The 21,134-nt window shown below is 39.0% G+C and overlaps 1 protein-coding gene across 1 annotated transcript in view; it reads left to right on the top strand.

Moving 5' to 3' along the window:
* Positions 1-16,891, top strand: part of LOC115209468 (transient receptor potential cation channel subfamily V member 5-like) — a 74,928-nt gene extending 58,037 nt beyond the window's left edge. The window contains exons 12-17 of the mRNA XM_029777892.2: positions 3,106-3,257; positions 6,852-6,961; positions 8,297-8,403; positions 10,607-10,768; positions 14,807-15,004; positions 15,962-16,891. Of these exons, the coding sequence (XP_029633752.1) occupies positions 3,106-3,257; positions 6,852-6,961; positions 8,297-8,403; positions 10,607-10,768; positions 14,807-15,004; positions 15,962-16,633 (1,401 nt within the window). The 3' untranslated portion in view covers positions 16,634-16,891. The remainder of the gene's footprint in view (positions 1-3,105; positions 3,258-6,851; positions 6,962-8,296; positions 8,404-10,606; positions 10,769-14,806; positions 15,005-15,961) is intronic.
* The last annotated feature ends 4,243 nt before the right edge of the window (positions 16,892-21,134 follow it).

Genomic DNA, 21,134 nt, shown 5'->3' with positions numbered 1-21,134 from the left:
ATATACATACACACATTTATATATATAGGGAGAGTTTACGAAAAAAACAAAAGACGAAGACAGGTGGTGTACAAAACAAACAGATGTATTAGTATAACGCTCAGGAATAGAAAAAGTCTTTTACATTTTGAGCCTATGCTCTTCTACAGAAAGGGACACAGAACAAAAACAAGGAGAGAAACACACATATATATATATGTATATATATGTGCGTGTGTATCTATCAGAATCTCAGTCAAATCGAAATCAAAAATGGAAATTGTAGTTGTGGCCAATACCATCTGACTGGCTCCAGTGCTGGTGGCATGCAATAAGTGCCAGTCATGCATGGGTCATTGCCACTTCTGTCTGACTGGCTCTCCGTGCTGGTGGGACATAAAAAGCACCATCCGAACGTGGTCGATGCCAGGCCTGCTGCTCCAACCAGCTCCTGTGTCAGTAGCATGTAAAAAAGCACCATCCAAATGTGGCTGATGCCAGTGCTGTCTGACTGGCTCCTATGCCAGTGGCACATAAAATGCACCACTACACTCTCGGAATGGTTGGTGTTAGGGAGGGCATCCAGCTGTAGAAACTTTGCCAGATAAGATTGGAGCCTGGTGCAACCCATACCATCATGGAAAACGGACGTTAAGCTATGATGATGTTGATGATATCATTAAAGCAAATAAGGGCACCAACCACCATCAGTATTGCTAGAATCAAAACACTTCAATAGCCAACAAAAACACTATCCTAAGATCTGTTTATATACTCAACAAATGATGCAGCAGTTACTCTATGAAGGGGTCCCTAATTTGCATACTGAAAGTGTTTAACACTCTATAAATATCAGCAGCCTGTCAACAGGGATCTTAGTCCACACAGTATCAAGGTATGATATTGCCCCCGTGTTGGCTGCCCTGCCCTGTCTTTGCCTGTCTGGTTTCATGCTCATGTGGTGATGTTGGTATATATTATCATCATCATCATCATCATCGTTTAGTGTCCGCTTTCCATGCTAGCATGGGTTGGACGGTTCAACTGCGGTCTGGGAAGCCAGAAGGCTGCACCAGGCCCAGTCTGATCTGGCAATGTTTCTACAGCTGGATGCCCTTCCTAACGCCAACATGTTCTGTTAGTATACACTTGCGTCGGAAATTAATTAGCACTTCTTAAATTTCTACATTTTCTTACATTTTCTTAATTTAATTAACTTATTATCAGAAACAAACTCGTTTTTAATCAAAAATTTATTAAAACATATCCCAGCACACCACATAATTATTATTAATCGTGAAATTTAGTCAATATCTTGTTGCTCCTCCTTTGGCAGCAATGACAGCTGCTACGCGGGTCGGCATGCTGTCTATGAGTGCCTGCAGGTACTGTGCAGGGATGGCCCTCCATGCAGCAAGAAGTGCCCCAAACAGCTCGTGTCGGTTCCTGTATTGCTGCACATTCAAATCCCTACCCAATCGACTCCAGAGGTTCTCAATAGGGTTCAGGTCAGGTGACTGGCCAGGCCAGTCCATGACCGTCACCCCATGGTCCTTGAAGAAACCGGTTGTGAGCTTGGCTGTGTGGGAAGGCGCGTTGTCCTGCTGGAGCATGTACTCCTCGCCACCAAAGAGGTATCCCGTACTATCCCAACGTACTTTGCTGCGTTGATGTTGCCTTCGACGGCATAGAGCCACCCAACACCACTGTAGCTGAACGCCCCTCACACCATCAGACCACACCCACCATACTTCATGGTGGGAGCAATGCAGTCTTTGTTGAAGCGCTCACCCCTGCGGCGTTGCACATGGACAGGCTTGTCACTGACGAGACTGAATCGCAACTCGTCAGTGAACATCACTGTCCGCCACTGCTGCACGGTCCATGTCTTGTGGGCACGGGCCCAGAGCAGCCGCCTCTTCCGGTTTTGGGCTGTAAGGAGCGGCTTACGGGCAGCCCTACAGGATTTTAGACCAACTTCCAGTAATCTGGTCTTGACGGTGGTTGTAGATAACTGCTTTCCTGTCATCTTTTGCATCTCCTCCGCCAGTTGCCCTTCGGTTGTACAGTGACTTTCGGATCAGCATCCGGTCCTCCCGCTGGGTCGTCAGCCTCTTCCATCCCCTACCCTTTTTGTCAGCTGCTGATCCGGTTTCCTCGTATTTCTTAAATAAGCACTGAATTGTGTGCCTGGCTACACCAAGTTTTCTGGCTATTGCAGCCTCCGGCAGCTTCCCATGCCACGAGAGAGCCTCGTACCATCTCTCCAAGGTCATGTGAGGTCTTGGGCCCATCTAGGAATGAACGATAAAAACCAGTTATTTTCATTAAAACTATTCATTTGAATAATGTTATGCTATAACAAAACTGCTATGAGTTATTATTCATTAAACAAAAAAGAAAGAAAGCAGAATTTCTCACCTTATTTGATGTATAACAGAAAGTTTTGTGAACCGGAAGTGACGTCACCAAGCAGAGTGTAGGAGAATTTGTGAGGAAAAAAAATCTTGCAAATACACAAATCAATTAACCTACGAGCTGTTCAAAACGTCTTACGCGATGAGAAAACTTAGTATGGTGTGATTTCGGTCCTTGCGAGGTGCTACCTATTTCTATTAAACAAAGGAAGATTTGTCTGCATCCGCACTCCAAGTTGTTGTTGCACTGCTATGTCAACATCATTAGGCTGTAGACTCTCAAACCGCTCTGCAAACAAAGTTACGTCATCGTTCTGCACAACAGTGAACTCGCAACAAAGCAATAGTTCGAGATATGGCCACTAGGTGACAGCAAATACCTTGAGTGAAGAGCAAATCAAGGGTGCTAATTAATTTCTGACGGTAGTGTATATTATTAGTTACTGATTTGATAGTTCAAATGTCACTTTCTCATTATGATGCCCAGACTTGCATTTGAAAAATGTCCGTTTTCTAACCTGCCTGATTTAAAGACGCTTTTATTTGACGAACTTATGAATGCTAACAGCTTTACAGCACTGTGAGAAGAAACAGTTTCCTGAAAGCATTCTAAAAGCATTGATAATTTTGTGTCTTTTATTCATTTTTGTAATCTCTTTTTTATGTAGATTCTTGAAGACTTTCTTATGTTCTGCTTGAATTTATTTAGTCTCATGCTCCATCAAAAACCATATTTGTCATATGCTGTGTGCTGACACTGCTGTGCATCCCACTGAGGTTTGCAAAGCTAGAAGGTGCAGAAGACTTTCTTATGATTATTGCTGTCCCTGGTTCGTGGTGTGTTTTACTGTTTTTTGCTCGGTAAGTTGATGTTATTGTTGTTATTTTTACAAATAAACATTTAAAAAAAAAACTTCTTTCTCTTAACTTTTGATTGTCTTCAGATGAACTGTTATAACCAAAAGGGTTTGGTTTGTTGGCTTTTTCCTTGTGGTCAATGGTATTGCAGAGACAGCAACTTAACCACCTCTGCTGCCTTGGCTGTTTCCCCAAAGCAAGTGTCTAACCCCAAATACACCTACCACCTCTTCTCTGATGGATATACCCCAAAAGAAAGGCAAGTCAGTACACTCATAGCATTCACAGAGTTGCTAGGGATGTCAGATATTTGTTAAGTATAACTGTACATGTTTACCTAGAATCCTCCCCTCTCGATTTTCTGTAGAAGTTTACACCCTAAATGAAAGCACATGGCCTCATGATCACAAGGCCATGGTTTCAATTCCCATACTAGGCAGTGCATTATATTCTTGAGCAAAACCTTTCTTCTCATTCCAGTCCACTCGGCTGTAAATGAGTAACTCTATGATAGACTGGCAGCCCATTCAGGGGGAATATTGGGATCTCAAACACCATGGGAACTGGGTAACAGGTGCTATGAGCCCTAGGATTCAAGACAGTAATGGCCAAAGGCCGATGACTCCTTTGGCCCTTCAAAAATGCTCAATAAATTAACCCAGAAGGCAGCTGGGTAAAGCTAAAATAGACCAAACATATGAACTTACAAATACATTTTCCTAGAATGCCTGTACATTGGAGTTGAACCTGCTAGAAACAGCAGCCAAATATTCTTCAAACTATGCTCTACCTTGGACTGTGGCCATGCTGAAGTACCACCTTGAAGGGTTTAGTATAACATATCAACTCCAGTATTTATTAAGTCTGACACATATTCTATCTTTTTTCCACTGAACTGTTAAGTTACAGGGATGTAAACAAACCAGCACTGGTTGTCAAGAGGTGGGGAGATAAAAGCAGACACAAAGGCACAAACACATACACATGCACACATACATGCATGCACATACACACACACACACACGCACACACACACACACATAGATAGATATGCATTCATACATATATACATACATACATACATACATGTGTGTGTGTGTGTGTATACATACAGGGTGTGATGTGTAAATTGTCGCCATTTTATATTTCTAATTTCATGCATGTGCATTGTTTGTTATTGCTTTTGTCAAATACACAGTATAGTAGGGTCAGTTGGGCACCGTCTGTGAGAAAACAGCACTATGACACTATTCACTCTGCCAGAAATTTGAAAACAACATGCTGTACTGCTTGGCATTCACACCGGAAGCTCCTCAACAAAAATTTCAGTGTGTTTGGGTGTCAATCTGAGGACAGTGCAGAGGGTTTGGTAGGAATTGGATGAGTCTAATGGTGATTACAAGGGTACAGCAGTTTGGAAAACTCACTCTGATTATTCTGCTAAGAAAAGAACTCCTGAATTTGTTGGTGAGATCCAGGCCAGGATTGACAATGATCCCTCCAAATCAGTCAGATCCCTCACCAGGGACATGGTAGTGTCTGAGTTTCTTATCAGGCAGATAGTGAATGAAGACATTTGGTATTCCTCATGCAAAATGAGAAAGGGCCAATTTTTATCCCAAGCCATTAAGGACAAGAGGAAAGACCACACTATGAAGCTTTTGAATGGACTTAAGCATCCCTCTAACCAAGCGTTTTGGTTTTTTTTAGACAAGAAAAATTTCTATCGGGATCAGATGGTGAATACACAGAACAACCATTGGCTTGCAGTGATCCCCAAAATATGTACCGAGAGTGATAAAAATCAAACATCCAGTCAGCATCATGGATTTTGATGTGATCACTAGTGATGGCAACATTATCCATTCATCTTTCCACACAGCTTCAGATGCAATATGGAAGCCTACATCAAGTGCCTGGAGGAGATAGTTCTGCCCTGGCTCAAGAGGGTGGCTTCTGGAAGACCCTATGTCTGGCAACAGGACTCTGCACCATGCCACACAAGCAGGAGAACCTAGTCATGGCTATCTGACAATTTCTGCGACTATGTCACCCCTAACATCTGGCCACCGAACTTCCCAGACTATAAACCCCTTGATTATTAAGTGTGGGAAGCAGTTGAGTGAGAGACCAATAAAACTCCTTGTAACACCAAAGATGAACTGAAAGCAAGGATTTTAGCAGCATTCACTGACTGTCCAGAAGGGTTGCAGGAGATTCTGAAGTTGTCTGGAGGCCATGGTTGAAGCCAATGAAAATTTTACTGAATAAATTTACTCTTTAGTATTTCAAGATATTTTTATTTATGTAATTTTAGTAAACATATCTGCTAAAATGAGATGTCAGTGTTATTTTCCTTTTTGTACAATTTAAACAACAGTTTATTTACTGCACCCTGTATATATATATATATATATATATATATATATATACATAATAATTATTTGAGGGAATATTATCCCTAACTTACAGGGAAAAATTCAATTTAGAAATACTAAATCAAATTTCACAAAATATAATATATATATATAAAATTTTAAAAAAAAATCACCTTTTATCAATTCAAAATGAACAATTAAATTACACCATCTAGAATATTACATATAATAGAAATATTAAAATTAAAATAACAATAATATACCGAAGATTAAATAAATTGCAAAAAAATAATAGGAACATATAAAATATATACGTTTCTATTATTTTTTTTGCAATTTACTTAATCTTCAGTATGTTATTGTTATTTTAATTTTAATATTTCTATTATATGTCATATTCTAGATGGTGTAATTTAATTGTTCATTTTGAATTGATAAAAGGTGATTTTTTTCTAATTTTTATATATGTATATATATATATATATCTTTTACTCTTTTACTTGTTTCAGTCATTTGACTGCGGCCATGCTGGAGCACCGCCTTTAGTCGAGCAAATCGACCCCGGGACTTATTCTTTGTAAGCCCAGTACTTATTCTATCGGTCTCTTTTGCCGAACCGCTAAGTAACGGGGACATAAACACACCAGCATCGGTTGTCAAGCAATGCTAAAGGGACAAACATAGACACACAAACATATACATACACATACATACATATATATACATACATACATATATATACATATATACGACAGGCTTCTTTCAGTTTCCGTCTACCAAATCCACTCACAAGGCATTGGTCAGCCCGAGGCTATAGCAGAAGACACTTGCCCAAGATTCCATGCAGTGGGACTGAACCCAGAACCATGTGGTTGGTAGGCAAGCTACTTACCACACAGCCACTCCTCTATATGATGGGATTCTGCACAATGTCTATTTATCAAATTTACTATCAAGTCTTTAGTCAGGACTGGGGTTATAGTACAAGTCACTTGTCAAATGTGCTGTGCTGTGGAATTGAACTCGAAAGCTCCTAGTTGCAAAGTAAGGTTCCTAATCACACACCCATGCCTGTACCTAATTGTAAAAAGACAAGTAATTGTTTTAATAACAATTATATGTAAATGTTTAATTGAATTAAATTTCAGTTTCTTTTCATGCTCAATAATTTCATTCCTTACTGCTGTCACTGTATTTGTATCTATTTCTATTCATTTAGTGGTATGGTACTAACGGGACCATTTGTGACAATGATATATAAAATGATAATTGGTGATGTCTTTCGTTTCGTTATCATATATCTTATTATGGTTGGAGCTTTTGCACAAGGTAATACATACATATTTATATACTTATATATTTATGTACCATTATATGTGTCTGGGGAGAGTAATTTTGTTTTTGTGCCTTATAATTTAACACACTCACCGGTAAAATTTCCACTTATTTCTTATTTTTATTTTCCTAAAATTTTCGTTGCATCTTGCAACCTTTTCAATAGTCTTCAAAATAAAAATAAGAAATAAGTGGAAATTTTACCGGTGAGTGTGTTAAATTATAAGGCACAAAAAAAAAAAAAATGATTACTCTCCCCAGACAACAGAATATGCTTCAACACATGAACTCATATAAAGAATCTTGCAAACCAAATCCAAAAATGAAATATATAAGACATCTTTATGTGTAAATACTTATAATTCTTGTGTAACACAAGAGGAGATAAATGTTATTAGTTAATCCTATAAAAAAACATTTAGAAGTGCTAAATTTGATGGTTTAATTTGTTCAGACATTTTGGTGTAATTATTAACACAGTTGTCTAGCACATGAGTGTATGAAGTATAATTCCTATGAGTGATACAGTTCAGATTTTCTACTTTTGGTATCCATATCAATTTATTTTGTCATATGAGTTGACCTATTTAGATGTCCATGTTGACCCATATAGTCATTGCTATTAGTGAAGACACATGGCTCACTGGTTAGAGCGTCAAGCTTACGATCGTGAGGTTGTGAGTTTGAATCCCGGACCGGGTTGCATGTTGTGTTCTTGAGCAAGACACTTTATTTCACGTTGCTCCAGTTCAGTCAGCTGTAAAAATGAGTTGCGACATCACAAGTGCCAAGCTGTATCGGCCCCTTTGCCCTTTCCTTAGTAGAGTGGAGAGAGGAGACTGGTATGCATGGGTGACTACTGGTCTTCCATAAACAACCTTGCCCGGATTTGTGCCTAGGAGGGTAACTTTCTAGGTGCAATCTCATGGTCAGTCATGACCGAAGGGGTCTAAGCATTGCTATTAGCCTATTTAGCTGTCCAAGTTAACCCAATTGATCTATTTAGCTGTCCAAGTTAACTTACATATTCATGTAGTTATTGTTGTTGGACTATTTAGTTTTGACTCCATCAAATGGCCATGATCGGATGGTGCTTTTTATGTGCCACTGGCACAAGGCTAGTCGGGGCGGCGCTGGCAACGGCCACGTTCGGAAGGTTCCTATTAATCCATTTTGTTATTGCTTTTGCACTATCTAGTTGACCTACTTGGTTTCCCATGTTATCTTAACTCCAATTTGACCAATCTTCACCCCCACCTTTTTTGTTTTTTAAAATATTCCTTTTTATAAAATCCTTTATACTAGAAACATACCAATTGTTCTTTTCAGCATTTTTCTTTCTGTTTCGGGATATCGATGATTCAAGCATTACCACCTTCAGGGATCTCGTTGCAACCATAATCAATCTATTCCAGATGACCCTTGGAGAATTTTCTGTAAGTTTTACCGAATGTATTATCGTTTATCTTTTATTGCATTTTCAGTCACTGGATGTGGCCATGCTGGGGGCACCACCTTGGAGTGATTTTTGTAGTCAAGCAAATTAACCCTAGGACATTTTTTAAAGTCTGGTACATATTCTATTGGTCTCTTTTTGATGAACCACTACGTTATGGAAATGGAAACAAACCAGCATTAGGGAGTGGGGGAACAAATACAGACATGTACACACACACACACACACACACACACACACACACACACACATACACACACACAGGTACACACGTGCATTTTATATGTTACATCATCATTTAATGTCTGTTGTTCATGGGTTGGATGGTTTGGCCAGAGCTGGCTAGTGAGAGAGTTGTTCCAAGCTTCAGTTGCCTGTATACATGACAGGCTTCTATACAGTTTCCATCTACCAAATTCACTCACAAGGCATTCGGCAGCCTGAGACCATGGTAGAAAGGCATTTCCTTAATGTGCCTTGCAGTGTGACTGAACCCGAAACTATATGGTTGCAATGCAAGCTTGATAACCACACAGCCATGCTTGTGAAAAAGTCCAGCATCAAATTTTATATAGAAGAATGTTTTATGTCTTAATTAAAAGAGAAAGGGTTTCATTCATGATCATTTTCAGAGCCTCTGAGGCTAGTGGGAGACCAAGAAACAAATATGTACTTCTGGTCAAAGTTTCATTCTAATTTTTTTTGGCTGAGTCAGAGGAGGCAGAGCAGCACCCATGATCTTTTTTTGTAGCGATCATGAATTCTGAAATTATTGGGAGTAAAGAAAAAGGATCTTGATCCCTTCAGAGCAGAAACCTGGGCCTAACTCTTGCAACAGAATCTCCTCTTTTAAAGGTGGTTTTAAACTGGAGGTGACATATTAAGTTTACTATAGGCACAGGAGTGGCTGTGTGGTAAGTAGCTTGTTTACCAACCACATGGTTCTGGGTTCAGTCCCACTGATTGGCACCTTTGGCAAGTGTCTTCTACTCTAGCCTCCGTCTGACCAAAGCCTTGTGAGTGGATTTGGTTGATGGAAACTGAAAGATGCCCATCGTTTATATGTATGTATGTATGTATATGTTTGTGCGTCTGTGTTTGTCCCCCCAAAATCGCTTGACAACTGATGTTGGTGTGTTTACGTCCTCGTAACTTAGCGGTTTGGCAAAAGGGACTGATGGAATAAGTACTAGGCTTCCAAAGAATAAGTCCTGGGTCGACTTGCTTGACGAAAGGCAGTGCTCCAGCATGGCTGCAGTCAAATGACTGAAACAAATAAAAGATTAAAGGAGAGAGAGAGTAAATAATATCCAAAATGATGTCGCATGGCTGAATGGTTAAGAAGTTTGTTTCAGCCATGACGCTTCAGTTCAATCCCAATGCAGATGTTTTGTTTTTGTTATATAACAGGGTCAACCCAAGCATGTGAGTAACAATGGGTTCGACAGAAAGTGTGTAAAAGCCCTTTTGCTGGATTGTACTTGTCACATTGTTTTCTGCTGAGCTCATCTCAGAACCACATTAAGAATACACGTGTATGTGGTACAATTGGACAAAATATATGTAGTCTCTCTTACTCTTTTACTTGTTTCAGTCATTTGACTGCAGCCATGCTGGAGCACTGCCTTTAGTTGAGGAAATCGACCCCAGGACTTATTCTTTGTAAGCCTAGTGCTTATTCTCTCGGTCTCTTTTGCTGAAATGCTAAGGTATGGGAATGTAAACACACCAGCATTGGTTGTCAAGCGATGTTGGGGGGTGGGGACAACTGCAGACACAAACACACACACACATATATATGACGGGCTTCTTTCAGTTTCCGTTTATCAAATCCACTCACAAGGCTTTGGTCAGCCCAAGGCTATAATAGAAGACACTTGCCCAAGGTGCCACGCAGAGGGACTGAACCAAGAACCATGTGGTTGGTAAGCAAGCTACTTACCACACAGCCACTCCTGCACCTATTATGTAATAAAAACAAAATATACGTACTAATGTAATAAAAAAAACTATATATAGTTGTGTAATAAGGACAAATATATGTAGAAGTACCATAGGACAAATTATATAGTGGTGCAAAAGTCCAAATTATGATGGTCAAAATTTTAGTAAAAAATTCAATAATCATTAAAAGAAATCATATTAATTTTCACCTGTCTTATTTTTCTTTATTACTTTAACAGTACGACCACATGAACCAAGCTCACTACTCCACATTAACCAAACTCCTTTTTATAGTTTTTATGATCCTTATTCCAATACTTTTACTCAACATGTTGATTGCTATGATGGGCAACACATACCAGTCTGTCATGAACAAGGCTGAGATTGAATGGAAAAAGCAGGTATGATGTTTCTTATTACTAGTTACAAACTTGATTGTGTGCATGCACGTGTGTATATATATCTGTGTTTGTGTGTGTGTGTATTTGTGTGTGTGTGTGTGTATGTGTGTGTGTGCATGCATGTGTTTTGCAAGAGAGACTGGTATTGTTTTTGTTGATCCATTTTTACCTTTGTCTTTAGAATCACATGCAAATCTAGCCCTTGACACTTTGTGCAATCATTTACTAGTACATCCTGCTCCTTCTCCTTCTCTTTCTTAGATTTTCTTTTCTGGGGGCCCTGACAGCAATACACACCTCATATTTTAAAGTAATGTAAATTAAAACATTCCTTTAAAATTTCATGTCATCATCATCATCATCATCATCATCGTTTAACGTCCGCTTTCCATGCTAGCATGGATTGGACGATTTGACTGAGGGCTGGCGAACCAGATGGCTGCACCAGGCTCTAATCTTGATCTGGCTGAGTTTCTACAGTTAGATGCCCTTCCTAACGCCAACCACTCCGAGAGTGTTGTGGGTGCTTTTAAGTGCCACCAGTCAGGCGGTACTGGCAACAGCTATGCCCAAATGGTGTTTTTTTTTTCTGCGTGCTACCTGCACACCGGCACAAGTGGCAGTAAGGCGACGCTAGTAACGATCACGCTTGAATGGTGCTTTTTACATGCCACTGGCACAGACGCCAGTTAGCCGCTCTGGTAATGATCAGGCTCGGATGGAAACCATTATTAATCTGATGTTCTAAACATCAAATTAATAATGGCTTCAAATTTTGACAGAGGACCAGCAATTTTGGGGAAGGCCTAAGTCGATAACATCTACCCCAGTACTTGACTAGAACTTATTTTATTGACCCTCAAAAGGATGAAAGGCAAAATCAACCTGAGTGGAATTTGAACTCAGAACATAAAAGCACACAAAATGCTGCTAAGCGTTTTGTCCATTGTGCTAATGATTCTGCTGCCTTGCCACTTTAACCCTTTTAATACCAACTTGGCTCAAGAGTTAGGCCCAGGTTTCTGCTCTAAGGAGAGCAAGATCCTTTTTCCTTGCTCCCAATAATTTCAGAATTCACGATCCCTACAAAAAAAGATCATGGGTGCTCCTCTACCTCTTCTGGCTCTGTAGTACAAATGCCTTGTTTTCGTAAGTTTTGATTTAAAGTCTCCCACCGAACCTTAGTCACAATTTATGTTTCTAACACTAGCTTAATGATAACTAAGTTATTTTACTAAATTCTTTGTTATATTTAAAATTAATTGAAAGAAACACAGAGCATCTCAACAGAAATATGGTAACAAAAGGGTTAAAATATATAATAGATAAACAATTTTTAACCCTTTTGATACCAACCCGGCTGAAACTGCCTCTGGCTCTGTAGTACAAATGTCATGTTTTCATAAGTTTTGAATTACAATTTTCCACCAAACCTTAGTCACAATTTATGTTCCTAACACTAGCTGAATGATAACTAAGTTATTTTACTAAACTCCTTGTTATATTTAAAATTAACTGAAAGAAATACAGAACATCTCAAAATAAATGTGGTAACGAAAGGGTTAAACATCAGATTAGTAAAGGCAATGTTTCTTTATATTCCTCATTATTCTCAAAATTAAGTAAAGAGGATGAATTTTAACTGAAATATTGTTAACAAAAGAGTAAAATACTGTCACTCACAGCTGTTGCTTTGCTCTGGAAGTATGTTAGCTTGTTCATCTGTCACAGTATATTGTCCTGCTGATTTACTGACATATATTACCTTGTTGCCCTGCTACTATGTACCACTCTGTTGTTCAAGAATCTGTAGCCACACCATTGTCCAACTGCTATAAAGGAAAGTGAGCTAAGTGGAATAACTCAGAGTGCATTGTGGGATGTATTTGAATAACCTAAACAAATATATATTTCTTTACTACCCACAAGGAGCTAAACACAGGGGACAAACAAGGACAGTCAAAGGGATTAAGTCGATTACATCGACCTCAGTGGGTAACTGGTGCTTAATTTATTGACCCCGAAAGGATGAAAGGCAAAGTCGACCTTGTAGTGACCCTATAACGGTGCGCGCTCGCGCACCGTCCATTTGTATTTCGCGCGTGTTGGTGCCTTTACCAAGGCAGAGAAAGGAAGGGCCCTCTCGCGCATGCGCGAACCACCGGAAGCACGACCCTTTTGCCTACCTGGTGGTTAGCCAAGGTAAGGGGGTCGTAGAACGTTTGACCGCTGGCAGCAGCAGCGGCGACTTGGGACAGCAGCGATTGAAGGAGACGGTCACGCATATTTTCTCTCCGTTCGAACTTGCTTCTAGCAGTCCTTACCAAAAGGCCTTTAACCTGGATTGTTGCAGACATCATCTTCTTCCTCCGGACGCCATTTTGACCCTTTTCTGTTTTGGCGGCTGAACATTGTAAATATTACAATCGATTAACTTTCAGCCTTGCGCGCCCAGAACCAAGGACATCAGATAACACACTTATTGTTATTGTTACCAAGAAAGAGAATAAAGTAGTATATATATATTTTACGTCTGCGTCTTGTTGTTTCTGACTGGTAGAATTCTGGATTATTAAAGCAACGAGCTAGTGAGTGATTGCTTTCTTGTACCCCGAAAGTACAAGAGAAGATATTCACTCACAAACGAAGTTCGTTACAACCTCGATGGAATTTGAACTCGGAACGTAACGATAGACGAAATACGGCTACGCATTTCGCCCGGCGTGCTAACGTTTCTGCCAGCTCGCCGCCATAACGTAAACAAATAAAGACTCCGCTGGTTACGACGACGAGGGTCCCAACTGATACGATCAACGGAACAGCTTGCTCGTGAAATTAACGTGCAAATGGCTGAGCATTCCACAGACACGTGTACCCTTAACGTAGTTCTCGGGGATAATCAGCGTGACACAGAGAGTGACAAGGCTGAAATACAAGTACAACTTTGAAATACAAGTACAACTCATTTTTGCCAGCTGAGTGGACTGGAGCAACGTGAAATAAAGTGTCTTGCTCAAGGACACAACGCGTCGCCGGGAATCGAACTCACAACCTTACGATCATGAGCCGAATGCCCTAACCACTAAGCCACGCGCCCTCACCCCACGTAAACAAATATAGATATACCAAATACCATGCAATTTCTTTTGTTCTTTTATTCTTTTGCTTGTTTCAGTCATTTGACTGTGGCCATGCTGGAGCACCACTTTTAGTCGAGCAAATCGACCCCAGGACTTATTCTTTGTAAGCTTAGTACATATTCTGTCAGTCCCTTTTGTAAACACACCCAGCATCGGTTTTCAAGCAATGCTAGGGGAACAAACACAGACACACAAACATAGATACACACATACATATATATATATATACACACACACACACACCTATATACGACAAGCTTCTTTCAGTTTCCGTCTACCAAATCCACCCACAAGGCTTTGGTTGGAGGGAGGCTAGAGTAGAAGACACTTGCCCAAGGTGCCACATAGTGGAACTGAACCTGAAACCATATGGTTGGTAAGCAAGCTACTTACCACACAGCCACTCCTGTGCCTATGTAAATTCCTTATATGTTAAAATTATCTCTGCCTCTAGACAATGTGTCACAGATACATTTTGTGGTGGTGATGATGGTGATGGTGGTGGTGGTGGCAATGATGGTTATGTTTGTCGTGATGATGGTGGTGGTGGTGATGATGGTGGTGGTGGTGGTGGTGGTGGTGGTGGTGGTGGTAATGATGATGACAATGATGATGAAGTGGCAATCAGGAAAGATGAACATGATGATGATGATGATGCTGATGCTGTCATTGATAATGTTTCACCATGCTGACTTAAGATGCCAATGATTAAAAACCATCCCAAATATTTTTAGATAATGTATTTCAGGTAACACTAACTGACGTATCTTCCTTCACTTTGTTATGATTGTAGGGTATTAGTTGAGGGTGATTTGGCTGGTATTTCTAGTTTGTCAAGTGACTACCAAGAGGGTACTTTGTTGGATTGTTAATAATTAATAAATTCCATTGTCTACAGTGGGCAAAAACAATATCTGTTTTGGAACGAAGTTATTCAGAAAAAGAACTGAGAGAATTTCAAGAAGAATTTTCCATTCCAATAACAAAAAGTGGAGAAAGTGGAGAGTCATCAAGGCCGCCCAGGGGTCTTATGGTAATCAAGGTTTCAAATAAGACAAGAGCTACACAGCGAAAGGGAGCATTATCCAACTGGAAGGTGAGTAAAATATAAATGACATATGGAAAAATTGGCATTAAATGTGGGTGAAATGGGGGTTGAATATGAGTTGGGGTGAAATATGTGTAAATAGAAGCTAAATGTGGGCCAGATATGGTTAAAATATGAGTGAAGTACAAAGGAAGTGTAGAGGCACATGGCCTAGTGGTTAGAGCAGCTCTGGATCTCAACAACGGTGTTAAAACATTGCATTTTCATCTTTGAGAAGAGATGGAAGTCTGCAGGTGTTAAATCTGGTGAATAGGGCAGGTGTGGAAGTGATACCATGTTGCTTTTTGGTGAAAAACTCACGAGTGAGGTGAGCTTGGTGAAGAATCTAATTCTTTGCGCTCCACAGACCTGGCTGTTTTCACCAAATGTTCTCCCTCAAATGCAGTAGAACTCTTGATTGATGGTCTGGCCCTGGGGGACGAACTCTTGATGCACTATACCACATTTCTGGGGGTGATGCTTGTGGTGGGTCTTCTAGATCATTCATCGTTTCTCAGAGACATTCTTCTGCTTTTGAAGCACCCGTGCCACTCGAAACATTGTGTACAACCCATTGCCTCATTGCTGTAAGCTTACCAAAGCATGCTCAATGTCTCTGTAGTAGACTTCCAAAATTTAACACTAAATTTCACGTTGGCTCTTTGTTCCTGCCCATGACAAAGTCGCAGACTACAGCATATGCATGATCACAAAAGCACAAATTTCACAACTTGCAAAGCAAACACAGCAATGTTACTCAACACACTGCCTCGTGAAGGTCACTGCTAGCTCCCTCTGTGCACGCAACCATGTGCTGCCATCTGTTGGCATGCTACAGAACTAGTCCTGGAAGTTTTTGATGCCACCTTGTACTTGTGTTTGTAAAGTACTGAAAAGTGAATATGTTTATGTTTGTAAATTATGTTGAATAACTAAACGTACATAAGTTAACTCTTTGTTTTGCAGTATTATGGAAAAGAGATGATTAAGCAAGTCAAAGAACACATGAAGAAAAATACAAAGGTACCAATGGTTATTCGAGAAATGAAGAAGAAGATGTATATTAAAGACATGGATGGCAAATTTGTTTTGGCATCAGAAGAGAAGAATGTTAACCTGATGTCAACACTACAGAGTGCTGCCTGGAGCGAGGACATTGATATGGACAAATCCAAAACAGCTAAGGCTTTAGAACCAATTTCTGAAAATGGAGATGGAAGCACAAAGAAAGAAAATATACAGAAGAAACCAGATGAAAGTTCTTTGGAAAACCGTGTGAAACCTAAAACTGAACCAGAAACCGTTTCTCAACCTGCAAATAAATCTCAACAGAAAAATAAATTTATCTCTCTTCGTGAAAATCCTGTAAAACGCATGCAGCCAAAAGTGGCACCTTTGTGGAACACTCGTGCCTCAGAGCAATATGTACCTCATGGTTCGGATTACATGGGTAGCCAATACAATATTACAAACTTACGGGGCTTTCAGCCCCTTGATTTGGACAAAAGTCCTGTGGACTACAGTGACACAACCAACAGCTCAAGTCCTTCATTAAGATCGAGCTCAGCATCATCACTCAGATCGGCATCAGCTCAATCTAAAAAGTCTCGTCTCAGTTACAAAAAATTACCCCGGTAAACCTGACCTCTGTCAGGGTTTTTTTTCTCTCTCTCTCTCTCTCTCTCTCTCTCTCTCTCTTTGTGTGCATGTGTATATGTGTGTAAATACAGGGTGTCCCAAAATCAGCAATCTATTTTCATAGAATTAGGCAAATTTAAAAAAAACAAACTAACAGAATTTTATGTTTATTATTTAATTACTCTTTTACTCTTTTACTTGTTTCAGTCATTTGACTGTGGCCATGCTGGAGCACCACCTTTTGTCGAGCAATTCGACCCCAGGACTTATTTTTTGTAAGCCTAGTTCTTATTCTATCGGTCTCTTTTGCTGAACCGCTAAGTTACGGGGACATAAACACACCAGCATCGGTTGTCAAGTGATGTTGGGGAACAAACACAGACACACAAACACTCACATATATATATATATATATATATACATATATACGACAGGCTTCTTTCAGTTTCCCTCTACCAAATCTATTCACAAGGCTTTGGTCAGCCTGAGGCTATAGTAGAAGACATTTGGCGAAGGTGCCATGCAGTGGGACTGAACCCAGAACCATCTGGTTGTTAAGCAAGCTACTTACCATACAGCCACTCCTGCGCCTATAATTATGAATCTTATGTCAAAACTTTATTGAAAATTCTCAACATGTGCTCCGTCTGTCTCTCCTCAAATTTCAAATCTATCCTTAGCATTGCAAATCGCATTTTGAAGCGTTTTGGGAATTATCTCTTGCACTAATAACTGAATGAGTTCTTTAAGTTCAGCTAAACTATTGCTCCATCCTGGGAGGCGGAGGTAGAGAAAATAATTGCAGCCAAATTGACAAAAAGCTGTTGTAGACAGATAATCAGGATCCAATCAAGACAGGAATGAAAACAGAATTAAAAAAAAAATTATTAAAATTATAAAATTAAAAATTAATACACTTTTAACACGTATTAAACATTCTCATCATCATCATCATCGTTTAGCGTCCGCTTTCCACGCTAGCATGGGTTGGACAGTTCATCTGGGGTCTGGGAAGCCAGAAGGCTGCACCAGGCCCAGTCTGATTTGGCAATGTTTCTATGGCTGGATGCCCTTCCTAACGCCAACCACTCCGTGAGTGTAGTGGCTGCTTTTTACATGCCACCGGCACAGGTGCCAGACGAGGCTGGCAAACGGCCACAATCGGATGGTGCTTTTTATGTGCCACCAGCACGGAGGTCAGTTGGGGCGGCGCTGGCAATGGCCATATAAATAAAATTGAGTTTTATAAAAAAATTATTAAAATTATAGAATTAAAAACAAAATTAAAAATTAATACACTTTTAACACATATTAAACATGATAAATATAAATAAAATTGAGTTTTTAAAAAAAAATTTGCCTGATTTCACTGAAATAGATAGTTAATTCTGAGATACCCTGTAAAGATGCCAATGTTCAATTCCTTACCAATAATCCTTGAAGAGCAAAACATTCCCTAACAACAATTGGCATAAGATGGTGTCTATGAACTGTACAAAATGACCATTTTACATACATAGGTTTGCTTTAGTCAAAGTTACATTACATTTAAGGATGTGGGTAACTAGTTTGACTACCACTCAGGGTGAAAAAAACCTATGCCATACCACTGTTTTCTAAGAAGTTTTGTTGCAACATAGCTGTGATGAAGAACATGTTATTTTATCACAACGGTAGATACACTATGACTTTAGAAGAACGGTTGATCATATGAAATTTATGTTCCTCACCAACCACTCTTATAACACTGTTTAGAATTAGAATTCAATCTCAATTTTCTTTAAAAAATCATTTTATGATATGATACTTTATGGACTTGCATTCAATATAGACATATTGAAATATACAAATACACACACACACACACACACACACACACACACAGACACACACACTCATTCAATAGTCACACAGAAATATATGTACACTTATTCCAGACACAGAGAAATACACACACACACACACACACATGTATACAGACATTCCTTATAGTCTCAGAGAAATATATACATACATACATTCATTCAATATTGCTACACTGAAATATCCACACATATACACATATATACACCCACTTATTCCAGACGGTCACTTAGATATAAACATAGTCACCCAGTATATTCACAAAGCAATAGACATACATACATACATACACACACACACACATACATTCATGCATACACACATACATTCATGCATACACACATACATACATACACACATACATACACACATACATACATACATACATTCATGCATACATACATACATACATACATACACACATACATTCATGCATACACACATATATACATGCACACATACATACATACATTCATGCATACACACATACATACATACACACACTCATTTTATGTTCTCACACAGAAATATGCATGCACGTATTTATATACGCACTTATTCTATATAGTCACCCCAAAATATACACACATGCATACACACTCAATCTATATAGTCAAGCAACAATATGCACACACATGTTTATATACTCACTTATTCAATAGTCACTCATAAATATATACACATATATAAACACTTATTCCATATAGTTACACACAGCTATACACACATGTGCAAACACATACATGCATGCACACACACAAACTAATTCCATACAGTCAAGCAGAAATATACATATGTTTATATATTCTCTTATTTCATATAATCATATATCTATATATATATATAGATATACACATATAATCACACACACACATTCCTTAGAGCATTGGTTCTCGAACAATGGACCACAATGCATTGGTGCACCACAGGGGATTATGTAAATGCACCATGATTAATTGAAGAAAAAAATTACGATTTAAGACTTGTGATCATCCAGTCATTGGACATCTTGAAAAAAAAATGTATTATTCATAATTGATTAATCAAAGGTGTGATTAATCAAATAAGGCAGGCAATAGTTTTCTATATTTTTTTCTTTTCTCTTTTACTTTAACCCTTTACCATTCATATTACTCAATCAAATGAATGCTTATTTATTCACATCGTTTTGAATTAAGCATGCGTTATCTCGTAGCTTTGAGATTTCGATGATGTGATTGTTTATTTTTAAAATGACATTGTATGGTAAGTGTGAGAGCCCAGATTCGGCTGGTTTGAACATAAATCAAATAGAATGGCTAGTTTAAAATCTAAAGAGTCAAAGCAGATTATTATTGTTATCATTATTATTATTATTATTATTATTATTATTATTATTATTATTATTGAGTGAGAGAGCAGTGCATGCCATCAAAGTGACTCTGGGGTAAAATATACGAAGCCCAGTATAACCATCATGACTACCCGTCTGATAAGGGTACACTAGGCACATGCATCACAACCATATGCGCGTGACATAGTGATCTCATATCAAGATAAACAGCACGTGACCTTGCAGGTGGGGCCCAGTTAGAATTTACTTCTGGTCGAGTAACCCATCTCGCTCAAAAGTTTCCTGAATAAGGGTTGTTTATGGATGTTGAATGAAACACCCATGTTTCCAAAGGTGAATTATCCAAACCACAAAGAATTCCTCTCAACACATGGCTATGATGCTCCCCCACTACTTCTGCTCGCGATCAAAGATGCACATATCATCAGCCACTAAGGGATATGCTCAACTGGTTAAAGTCAAACAACTGACAAGCAAATCTTGGTATTGAGCAGAATATTTGCTGTAGCCCATCTTTTATACCAAGACAAAACAATGTACATTATAACACTTCCAATCAGTTAAGATCAGAAGCCATGAGAGCAACTGCCTGGTACTGCATCAAGCCATTTATTATTATTATTATTATTATTTTTATTTTTAATGTTCAATATGGAGTGTGGCATTAATTTTTTTTAAATTTGATCTCCAGAGTGTCATGAAATAAGGTTTGAAAACCATGACCTTAGAACTACACACCTAAAACACATTTTTTGCTCTTATCCTGGCAAATAACTTTATGAACCACCTCACTGTAATATCGATTTCAAATTCTGACATAAAGCCAGCAATTTAAGTGGGTGGGTGGGTGGGTTAACTCAATTACATCGAACTCAGTTTTCAACTGGTACTTGTTTTATCGATCCTGAAAGGATGAAAGGCAAAGTTGACCTTGATGGCATTTGCACTCAAAACGTTAAGATGAGTCCTAAGCGTTTTTGCCCAGTGCAGTAACAATTCTGCCAGCTTGCTGCCTTTATCCAAATGTAATATTAAAATCGAAAAATCTTTACATAGCAAATTGTTTAACTTTCACTCAAAAACACATCAAAGGGCAAACTGGACCACCAGTTATGTGTGGGCAGTCCTTTGTTTGTGTGGCATGATTAATGTTGAAATCCTTACAAGTTAGTTTCTCTTCAGAGTTCAACAAAACATTAGCAACTGGTTTCCAAAGAAAAATGTAGCAACTGATTCATGTGAACTGGGGTGAACCAGGTTCAGTTCATCACAAACACACACATACACTTGTATATATTCATATAT

This window comes from Octopus sinensis, linkage group LG3, assembly GCF_006345805.1.
Source record: "Octopus sinensis linkage group LG3, ASM634580v1, whole genome shotgun sequence".
In the NCBI taxonomy this organism is placed as follows: Eukaryota; Metazoa; Mollusca; class Cephalopoda; order Octopoda; family Octopodidae; genus Octopus; species Octopus sinensis.
Note: the sequence above shows the minus strand (reverse complement) of the source record. Positions and strands in the feature narration are given on the sequence as shown.